Source organism: Lycorma delicatula, chromosome 6 (assembly GCF_047948215.1).
Source record: "Lycorma delicatula isolate Av1 chromosome 6, ASM4794821v1, whole genome shotgun sequence".
Classification (NCBI taxonomy): domain Eukaryota; kingdom Metazoa; phylum Arthropoda; class Insecta; order Hemiptera; family Fulgoridae; genus Lycorma; species Lycorma delicatula.
The window spans coordinates 140618344-140630472 of record NC_134460.1 but is presented as its reverse complement, the minus strand read 5'-3'; the positions used below and the strand labels follow the sequence as shown (position 1 = coordinate 140630472).

Here is a 12129-nt window from a genome sequence, read left to right as displayed (position 1 = left end):
CTTTTTAAAAAGACTTTTAACGTCCTTAAATAAAAAACATTCTTTTCATTAAATTCCTTTGTTCTAATAACCATGCCAACACATGGTTTGTTTTTATGACAGACAGTTATACTTGAAAGAAACTACTCGTGTCCCCTAGATGGGAAATGCCGGGCTCACAAAATGAAAAATTAAATTAATTAAAAAACTGAGGAAAATGTTTAATAAAAGGAACTATTTTTTTTACAACATATAAAGAGCTCGCACACAAATAAATAATCACACTTGGAACTCTAAAAAAAAGGTTTTTAAAAATTTTCATGTTTTAAAAGCACCAAACCATCTTGCTGACACTCATAAGCATAAAAAAAATCATGTTTTAAAAGCACCAAAGCACCATCTTCTCTCCATATGAGCTCCAATGCCTGATAGTTCTTGTTGAAACACAGTTGGAAATCGACCCATGAGCATTTCAACATCACCTGGCTTTATTGTAGAATCCATTTTATGTAAATACGACCAGATGTAATCAACACCTGCACCAAATGGATGAACATGAAGAAACACAGATATCAAACCTGTAGCAGAAAAACAATACATATTAGAATTTCAATTGATTATCAATTATAAAAAGATTTAATTTCTAGAACTTTCTCTGCATATATGATTGTGATGCAGTGAATACATATTTTTGGTGGTGGATTATTGATGCCCGAGTCTGTTGATGGATGCAAATTAGTCGAAAATGACCCCCTCACCAAGTCTGGCCAGCCTACAAAAACCAAGAAAACATTCTGAAAGTTTGTGATTTAGCGCACTCTGACAGTCGAATTAAAATTAAGTTATATAATAATTTGTCCCTAGAGTAGCAGACCAGGAAAACTAACTATAAAAGTGTCATTAAACATGTGAAAATGTGCACAAGAAAAAGCCGGCACTTTGGCAAGGAATTTACCACTGGCATAATCAATAGTAACCAAAAAGGTGATTGTGTTGTTGTGTTGACGTTTGTGTAGGCACTTGTTTACTGAAATATGGGGTGTGGAAAACCCTCATGAAACTTAGGAGCATATTTTTGATTGCTTCTGTATGGCCCATTCTTCTTCCAGGAGGCAACCATAAATGGTGGAGTTTACATGCTTCAAAATTTTCTAATTCCTCAGTTACACGATGATGAATAAAATGAGCGCTATTACTATCACCACGGCAGTGGGGACCACCTCACTACCAGCTAGAACTTTTACTTACTACAAAGAACTTTTTGACACTATTCGCAGGTCAGTGGATTGGTCATGAAGGTCCAACTGGATGGCCCTCACCCCACAAATTTGACCCCGCTACATTTTTTCTTGTGGGGTTTCATTAAAGATCAAGTACCACCTTTGCCTGCTGATCTTGTTGAAAATTTCACTAAGTAACTGAATGAATCTCAGGACATCACAAACTAGGATCTGGAAATGCTTAGTTTTCAAATCATGTAAACAAACTGAAAATATAGAATTAAGAAATCTGATTTGGCAGAAAAATAATGTTAAAATGATATTAAAATGAATATTATAATATAAAAATGAAAATTATTAATAATATTAAATATGAAATATTATAATATTAAAATGAAAAATTACAAAATATTTCAAGGTACTACTAATAATTATACAGTTAAATATAACTTTAACTCACTTAAATGGATCAAGTACTTTTCTACAACTAATAAAAATTATATATGTCTTGTTCATCTTTGTAAGATTCTACACATTATTATCATGTGGTTAAGGTGAGAATGATAGAAGCAAAATAATTTGTTACTGGCCTGCTCAGAATACACATCCGAATTTTATTATCTGAATAACTTATCTATATATTACATGTTCAATTAATCCTTTAACCAGTTTATGTTGATGATTAATAACCCCTGTGTGGATTATTTTGTTAACTGACAGACGATCGTGCTTTTAAACTTTAACTGCATGTATTACACTTTATGATACCAGTAGAAAAATTTCAACATAATTACAACCTAAAAAAAAACAATTCACACATTGCACAAACACCTGGTGTAAAAATAGAAAGAATAAGAAACATTTTGTTCCTTACAGACATTATTATTATTCATTGTGTAATAACAATTATAGAGAAAAAAACAATTTAGTACAAATTGCAGTTGCTAGAGTGTAGAATCTGGTGGCATGACAGAATGCGTAATATTGGGGCAAAATGCATTGGATGCAATACTAGACTGCGTAATATTACAGCGAAACATGTTACAGTTAAAAATATCCATAAAATGCATGTTTAGTTAAATGATTACGTTATTTAGTTAATACACACTCAAATATTATCTACATTAATTTCTAACAATGTGAAAAATTAATTAGTTGATTATGTAATAGACATCAATCAATAACTTCTACAACTGGACATGATATATTAATGAATGACTACCACATTATAAATAACTTTAAAAAATAATAAACTGTAAAAGTAATTACATATTATCAATATATCTGAAAAACTATAAAAACATTTGTTTTTTTGTCATTTGTTTGTTTTTATGTAAAGTTTAGTAAATATTTCCTGCCCTTTTTACTATGAATATATAATATTAACATAATGAAAAATTGAAAGTTTACCTATAAGTTTAGCATCTTTCTCGGACAGGTACATCAATTTCCTTTCAGAAGGACCACACAATGAATCACCTATGTCTCCACTTTCACCCATATAAGTCACATCATCATCACCATCCACTTTTTCTTCTTTTTTATACCCTTTTTCTTTTTCCAGTCGTGCTTGTAATTCTGCAACTTTAAGTTCATCTTCTGTTTGTCGTTTTTTAGATTCAATTAATTGCTAAAAGCAAAATATATTTGTTATAATTAAATAAAATAAATATTACTAAACATTAATACAAAACATGTGCAAGAGAGTAGAGCAAAATTTCCAGTATTCAGTTTTCAGCTATGATGACATTCAAAAACACAACTAAAAAGCAAATGATAGAATTACAGTGCAGGTTGGAACCTGACTAAACATGCACTAACATGTAACTGCCTGTGATGATCTATTCCATCATATTGTAAACCTTTCCTAGTAACCTTTGTATAACTGTACACCTAATTTCAATACACCTAAGCTATATACATTTAATAACACAATTAACCATACTAAATTTGACAAACAAACATTAACCAGATCTATATTATTTGACTAAAAATTAAAGGGTTTCATAATTACATTGATATGAGTGTTAGTATTGATTATACTACATCACTGATGTTGACAGGGGCACTGGTCAGAGCCATATAATTAGTTAGAAAAACTCTACATCTTCAGTAATACAAGTTGCGGCAGCTGATTAAACAGTTATGAGTAGTTATAAAAAAATAATGGGGTATGTAAAGAAAACATGTTTTTATTTTCTAAATTAGCAATACATACCATATAATGACCATTAAGTTTTGAAAATATTGTCCAAGATAGTGAGTGTTAGCTGCAACACACTGCTGGAGATGATGTCTAAAGCTTTGTACAGGTCATTCATACATAATGCGGGGTATAGCGTTACCTTTTCAATAATGCATTCCCTTAGTTCTGGTAGGGTGTGAGGGCAATGTTTAAACACCTTTTGTTTAAACAAATGCTCAAATTGGGTGACCATGCAACATCCCCATGTCTCCAATTTCTGGTGTTCTAATGGACATGCAAATGCATGTCCACTAGAACCACCAATGTCCATTAGAACTGGTAGCACACTTAGTGTGCTACCAGTTCCTCCACCTGCCTAACCCAAGACCAAAAGCTCTTTGCATCGTGATCACAGATCGGCTGTTTGCAAAATGCAGGCACATGGCAGAGCCACAATGTGGCCCAAACCATGTTAGCTACTGAAACATAGTCACTGACAGAACAGAGCCACCTGCAACTTACCTGCCCCTAACACTGCCCAGGCACTTACCCTTTCTAACCCCACTTAGTCAATTTTGCTGCAAAGTAAGTTATTAAGAAAGATATTAAAAAACATTTTTAAAAATAAAAATGTTTTACATTTATGATAAGTTACAAAAAAAATTTGCAAAAAACAAAAAGTACAGTTCACTCCAATGGTCAATATTGCAAAGTAAAAAATACTATACACCACACAAATATTACTCAAATAAACACTATTCACCTGTTGCATTCCTTGTAATGTTTGTTGTACTAATTTTAACTGTTTTTCTTTTTGATCAATTTCAGCTCTAAGATCAGATCTCACAAGATCCACTTCATTCTTATAAGCTTCCAATTGACATCGAAGACTGTCGTTTTCTTCCTGAAACAACACATATTCCTAAACACTTTTATAACAGAGACTACTATTAGTAAGGACTTCCAGTTATTAAGTCACTCTAAACTTAGATTTTGTAGAATTTTTTCAAAACCACGAAGTAACAGTAGGAAATTCTCAAAATAATATTTTATTTTCAAATAAAATAAAACTTAAATAGAAAACTGCTTATCCTGCTAAAAATGTATAATATAGTTACATCACTCTTCTAAGTTATACTAAAAATCAATTAAAAGCTAAATATACATGAAAACAAACTTTCTTTGTTTCAACAAAGTTTGTGTTTTATGAATAATATTTAATATTAGCCTTACAACAAACTAAGAAAGATGTAAATCTACAAATAGGCTAAACTATGCATAAATTCTCAACAGTAAGCTCTAAAAAATAAGTCTTCCAAGAGCACACTGATTTGTTGTTTATCTTAACTAATCTTCAAAGGCAAAAAATAAGAGTAAATATTAATATCATCAATCTGCTGAATGATACAATAAATTTTCCTCTCCTGTTGTACTCTTTCTTCTTGATCTGGAACATTTTCACTCTTTTTTTTTTTGTTTTCCTTAAGTAACTGTATTCACGTCAAATACCATGTTCAGAGTTATAAATATTGTAGGCCTAAACATCTGGGAAGATTAAGTGATCTCATAAGAAAAGTTAAATTACGTTAAATTCATTAAGAGGATTAATAAAAGGTTTCTTAAACGTATTAAAAGAATTAAAAAATGCTTTTATTATTCTTTTAATGTTTTTAAAAATATGTCTATTATACATACTTGTAACGTGTGAAAGTTATTCTGTAGTACTAACATGAAAATAGAGAAGCAATCTTGCTACACATGCTTAAAAACTGTTATTTCCTTTTTTTAATAGTTTTGAAGTGTATTCCTCTGCTATTTTAGAGCAATACTACTTGTATAAACTCATTCCAGATTTTGCTGTCTGATTAATATTGTAGGAACTGCAGCATAATTTCTTTATTCATCCAATCCACTCATCCAGATAATTAAATTTGGGATTAATAAAGAATGGTATCTAGAATCACACATACACACACACATACACATACACATACCCACACCCACCCCCACACACACATACACCATTAAGATATGTTAGTATGGCCTATCACAGATCTGTGCTCTTGAAAGATAGAATGCATCTAGTAAGTAAAGTCACATATACACAGGACCTATTTCTCTAGAATAAAGAACATTATTAAAAAAATCTGTTGTCACTATTACTTTTCATTAACCTCATGCATTAGCTGTACCATAATTTTCAAACAATAGTTACTTTATACAATACTATACTACATAATACTTACTTTAAGCGAAACAACACTATCATTTTCTTTTTTAGTTTTCTTTCGTGGTGTTTCTTCTTCAGCATCAGATACTTCCATTTCCTCATCTAAACCAGCATTAAGATTCTCTTCTAACTCAATCTGTTTTATCTCCTGTAAAAGATTCCAAACTCTGATTAATAATAGCCACATATAAAAAAAAAAAAAGATTAAAAATAAAACAAACTATAGATAATGTGACAAAATAGATTTTAACAATCTAAATGATTTAATAATTCAGTAAAGGACAAAAGAAATATAAAGAATATTGGCAAATTTTTAATGTACACCTTACGTTATGTTTGCACAATGTATTTTTTTTTCAAGAAGCATATAAAGGTAATGTTAATGTAAAAAAAAATCTATAAAATGAGAAAATATATTTTGATGAAATAATGTTAGTACTTTTTAGTGACATTTACATACCTTTATGTGCGTCCTGAAAAAAAAAAAAATATTTTCTCATTTTAATAGATTTTATTTTTAACTTTACAAATCATAAATATACCTATACAACATTAATGTAAAACAGAAAACTACGTGTGTAAAACACATATTCACACGCACCAACTATTAGGTAATTTTGGAAAAATAAAATTTAAAAATAATATTAAAAACACAAAATTAAACAAACACCTTTAACCAAACAGAGTAAACTCAATGAGGTGTACAAAGTTTAGTCTAGTACACAAGAAAGCTGGCCATATCAGCCAAAACTTTTCAACTTATCTTCAAGACGATAAAGGGAAAAAGATGGTAAAAAAAAAAAAATCGCTATTTATGGTGCTAAAAAGTATAAAAGTAATATATGATTATAAATTGAAGCGATAACTGAAAATCTTGGGTAAGATTGTGAATGGCATCCCTTACCAACCAGACTGTTTCACCTTTTTTTTTTCCTGTTTAGCATCTGGGAATTACAGTTCAGGTATTACTTCAGAGGATGATATGTACAAGTGTAAATGAACTGTGGTCTTGTACAGTCTCAGTTCTACCATTCCTGAGATGTGTGATTAATTGAATCCCAATCACCAAAGACACCGGTATCCACAATCTAGTACTCAAATCCATATATAAGTAACTGCCTTTACTAGGACTTGAACGCTTGAACTCTCGACTTCCAAATCATTTATTTGGAAAGACGTGTTCACCACTAGACCAACCCAGCAGGTTTAGACTGTTTCTCCTGGTTGTGTTCCAGATGCTGCAAAAGTACTTCAGGAAATACTGTACTGGAATTTGAAGGCTGTGAAGTAAGGACAAAATGCCAGCAGCCATAGAGCCAATTAATTAATAAACAAGTTTACTGAATATCACTGTATTTGATAAACTTTCACTAGATGCCCCGCTATCTTGCAATGTAATTTCAAACAAAAAATTTCCAAAAGTTTGATATTGAGAATTTTAGTTATATTTTTGTATGTATATTACAACTAATAAATAAAAATTTTGTATGCATATTTAAAAACTAGAAAGTAGTAAACTAAGTAACTTCCTACATCAATTTTAATAAAATAAAGTATGCATTCAGTATTGGTAGAATATTTTATTATTATGAAATGTATTATTAAGGTTATTTTCTGTTTAGATGTCGCATAAGAACCATATCAAGAAGAAGATTCTGGAAGCTGAAAAATTAGATATTTGAAATAGTTTTAAAATGAGCTATGAACTCCTTATTTAATAAATACTTTACTTAAGTTTTAAACTCAAATCCTGCAGCAATTACAGTATCAGAAGATAATGATTCCAACAACATATCCCAACCAGCAAATGAAAAAGATAATGGGTCTCATACAAAATAAACTTATTATTTTAAAAGTTATGGATCATTCAAAAGTTTTATGTTAAAAGCTAGTAGAAATTACTGCTGCTAATTTTTTAAGTGCACTGCTGAAAATTCAATGCATTTATTGACATACTAAATAATGACATTGGATACCTTAATGATGTTGTAATTCTGTTTTAACTCTTTTACATCAAACTTCTACTTTTAAAAATTCTCCTGTTAAAATTTTTCTTCTAGCATTTATTACTGCCCCCCTGTGCTACCATAAAATACTGCATTCCATAAAAAACATTTTAAAAAGTTTTTTACTTATTTCTGGAATCTTTCTGCTACATTTATATTTCTGCTTGTTGTAATTCTGTTTTAACTCTTTTACATCAAACTTCTACTTTTAAACATTCTCCTGTTAAAATTTTTCTTCTAGCATTTATTACTGCCCCCCTGTGCTACCATAAAATACTGCATTCCATAAAAACATTTTAAAAAGTTTTTTACTTATTTCTGGAATCTTTCTGCTACATTTATATTTCTGCTTTATTTTCCACCATTATATTTCCTTCTCTTATGTTTATCTACTTGGTTTTATTATACTTTAAAATTAACATTTCTTCTGGCAATGGTTAATTTTACTATTATTATGACCTAGTAATTGCTTCAAATCCATATTTTATTAAGGTATGAGGTGAATAGAAAAACAGACCATTAAAAAAATCAAACCAAGATTGAAATGTAATCTGGAACCCAGAAAGCTAACACTAATTGATCCCCCAGTACCTCTACCATTGTTTTTTACCATCTGAAGAGAGATTGCTTTTGTCTTGCTGAAAAGATCCTCAAGATCATAAATCAGATCAGAATTTGAATACAATCAGGCATCATTCATCTACAACTTTCCTTCATAAAAACAAACCAATACTGTTACCAGAATCTGGAGGATGACAAAGTACACAAGATCAAGACTATATAGTGAATTATTTAATAACTTGCCATTAATCATGAGTAAAGAAAAAAAAAGTAAATACTACAACTTAATCCTTTATTTACTTAATACTATTACTAATAGAATTTCAAAACCCCTGAACTAATAAATAAAATATATTTTCATGTTGAATATTTTAACTGAAATGTAATTCTTTTAAAACAATTTTTAACTTAAACCCTTTTTTCTAGAACTATAACTTCCACTGTCATCTTCCTAGCAGACATGTTTTTCATATCCAGCAGCAGACAATTTTATAATCTCTATTATTAAAATTATTTTTAAATTAAAATATCACTTATTACAAACCTTTGTCCAAAATCTCATGTATTTCATACTTACGACTTTCCATTTTAATTTAGTCATACAAACATTTTGATGTAAATAGAACACCTTACACAAGTAGTAGTGCATTAGCTCTCTTAACGAATAAATAAGTGAAGATTAATTTCACTGTTGCAACATTATTATAAGTAATTAATATTCAGCTATGTACAAAAACTTACCTTTATGTAAACAAAAAAACACCAATACACTAGATATAAATAAAAAATTTTAAACTATACTATTATAGAATATAATTCTCTGTGATCTACTAGATATTGATCTATCATGAACAAGATAACAAAGAATGGAATCAATAATTGCAAAAATCATATAAGATTGAAAACTCCTTTTTAATCTTATGTAAAAATTCTACACAAAACATTTTGTTACTAAATATACATATTTATTATATATTAACAAGAAAATACCTGACAATTTATATAATGTCATAATAATTAAAAATAACTATAAGTCATAATTTGTAAATTTAACTACTGTTAATATTAAAATAAATCCGTAACTTTTAACTAATAATAAAGAATATAAAAATACCTAAAAATTAGTATGAACTAACCTAATATATGGTCATGGGAATAAATATATTATTAAACTATCAGTCAAAGAAATGGTGATGATTACAATGTTATATCATGAAAAAAATAAACACTAATGATGAGATAAAACTGCATCAGCTTACTAGAAGAACCTCACATTGCAGACAATTTTGATTAAATTACACTAACAAATCTATTGAATATAAATATTATAACGGAAGAAATATAGTGGGATTTTATAGAGAAAAGAGTGAGACACTCACTTTTTTCTGTGCATGCGCATGCACGCACACACACAACACTTTTATTTATATTTTTATATATATGTATGTATGTATGTGGTGTGTGTGTGCGTGTGTGTATGTTAAAAATACTGTAAACAGTACCCTATTTTTATATACAATTATAATTTATTTTACACCAGAAAAAAATAAAGTAATGATGTTAATCTGATAGTTGTTCTTTGTTGTTTAAATCAGCAGCCAAGGCAAAAAACAGAATTCTGTATTCTATAATGTAACACAGTTACAGCTGAAACTAGTATAGCTATATCTATTACTGTGTAATCTATAGAAGCATACAGTCATCTTAATGTACATTATATAGTTACTAAAAAAAAAAATCATAGTATTTAACAACTGTAATACTAGGGAAATCATTTTTTGGCAATATCAATATACATTTCAGCAATATTGTCATCTGACAACACTGTGCAAGACAAGTGCAATTTTTCTTATTGATCACTGAATCCATCTCTGTTGTTACTATTCAGCATAAGTTTAGATAGATGTACATAGAGTAATTGACAGTCGCATTAGGAGCCCAAAGACACCCAGTCATTTTCCACATTACAAATCTAAATATTCCTAATTCCATTGCACATTAAGTTATGTGGAAAAGATTACAATTACACACATGCAAACTTCATCCAAGACACAAAATTTAACTCATCTGATATGCTAGGCAAGACAGGTGATGAAAACTAAAAAACCATTTTCACAGATGGCAACTTTCTACATAAACAGCTGCTTGAATTGTCTTGACTATAATACCTGAGAGTATAGAGACAGTTTCTGAGAACATTAAGTTTCAGTAGATTCAGTTATAGATACATTTTTCCTACAGGACCTTCTTGTAAGACATTTTCTTTGCAGAGAAAAATAATAATGGCTACCAACTACCTAAACATGCTTCAGGCGTTTGTTCTGCAGGTTTTGTACAAACATAATGGATCACTATCACACAGTTTGTAGGATATGGTGGATTGGTAGAGGAGGAAGAAGTAGGAATTTAAACAATCTTATTCTGCTAGGACACATTTCAATAAGATCTTCATTTTTTTTCTATTTTGCTCCCTTTCAGTAACCATTTCAAATCGCTTCCTAAAATCAGTCTCATGATATAAAATCTAATTATTTTTATTATGTTTTCATGATTACATTAAATTATATAGTTTTGTTAAATACTTGTGCAATGCTATTATAAGAGAACCATTTAAAAAATATTTATTTGAAATCATCCTCTGAAGCACTTTTATTCAAGAATCCACTTGTATACCACTTTAATTTTCAGTTTGAAAAAATTATGTACACCAACTACAATTTTGTTTTTTTCAAAATATCATTTACCGCTAACTGAGTTGTATCATTTTATATCTTTTTAATTTTACTTTCCTGGCATCACAGCTCAAAAACAAAAATGGTGTATCGGTTTTCTTGCATTTCTCGACATTACAACCCAGACCCAAAAAAAAATTGGGATAATGCTCATATTCTTGTATTATATGAGTATGCACGTTTATTGACTGTTTAAAGCTTAATAATTTTTTATTGGAAAGTTGATAGATGAGATTTTGTACAGAGACATCAGATATATATGGGACAGTTTGGTGGTAAAATTTGGGGTCAATATCTTCAGAAGGGGGGTAGTTTTTCGGGATAAAATTTTTAAAAATTATGCAAACATAACCCCACTTTATATTAAGCCAGTACAACATGTGTGCATGCTTATCTCCCCATTTTTAAAAGCATTTGCCCCCAAAATTCTCCCTTCCCCAAATTTCCTATTTTTTATGTTTTCCTAGGCATAGCAGTATAGCAAGTGATTCTAAAAAAAAAATGGAGGAGATATCAAAGTTTAAAAATATTTGTAATTTTTAAAACCTCTTTTGGTTTATTTATGTTTTATTTAATATTAAAAATCTAAACAATTAACTTTTAATATTACAATAAAATTTCATCAAACTTCACTCCCCAGCCCCAAAAAATAAATATCTATTGTACATTTTTCAGCAGAGTTTTTTTAGTTTTTTCCATTTAACATAATAACTGTAGAAAAATCAAAAAAAAAATCTTGGAAGGTGACTTTGGAGATGTGGGAGCAGAAAAAATACAAATTTTTTGAATTTTACATTTTTGGATTATTTAACATATAATAATTTTACAATAAATCATAAATTACCCCCATCCCATACAAGAAATCTTAGGTAATGTTTATCATGTATCATTATTTTTCTACTATATAAGAATAAATAACAATACCAGGAAAGTACTACTACTTTTTTATTTTATTTTATTTATTTTTTAATCACAGTCAGTGCATCAGCGCAGATATCTAATTTACACAAACTAATATACCATTAAAACAAATTATTATCATTCTGATGTAGTTAGAAATAAATACCGTTATCACAGGAAAAGAAGGAAGGAACCTGTAGCCCCAATGAAAATTTGAAAAATATTTTTTTTTAAATTTCACCCTTGTACCTATTGTAGCAACAATTGCACAAAAACATTTTTAAAAAAAATTTTTTGTCAATAATAATTAATGTTT

General features: G+C 29.2%; 1 protein-coding gene across 1 annotated transcript in view; it reads right to left on the bottom strand.

Annotated features, from left to right (window-relative positions):
• Positions 1–175: 175 nt before the first annotated feature.
• The window catches only part of LOC142326298 (ecto-NOX disulfide-thiol exchanger 2-like), an 83667-nt gene continuing 71713 nt past the window's right edge, over positions 176–12129 (bottom strand). Inside the window, exons 11-14 of the mRNA XM_075368671.1 lie at positions 5631–5762; positions 4148–4288; positions 2610–2829; positions 176–557 (exon numbers count right to left, since the gene is read on the bottom strand). Of these exons, the coding sequence (XP_075224786.1) occupies positions 352–557; positions 2610–2829; positions 4148–4288; positions 5631–5762 (699 nt within the window). The 3' untranslated portion in view covers positions 176–351. The remainder of the gene's footprint in view (positions 558–2609; positions 2830–4147; positions 4289–5630; positions 5763–12129) is intronic.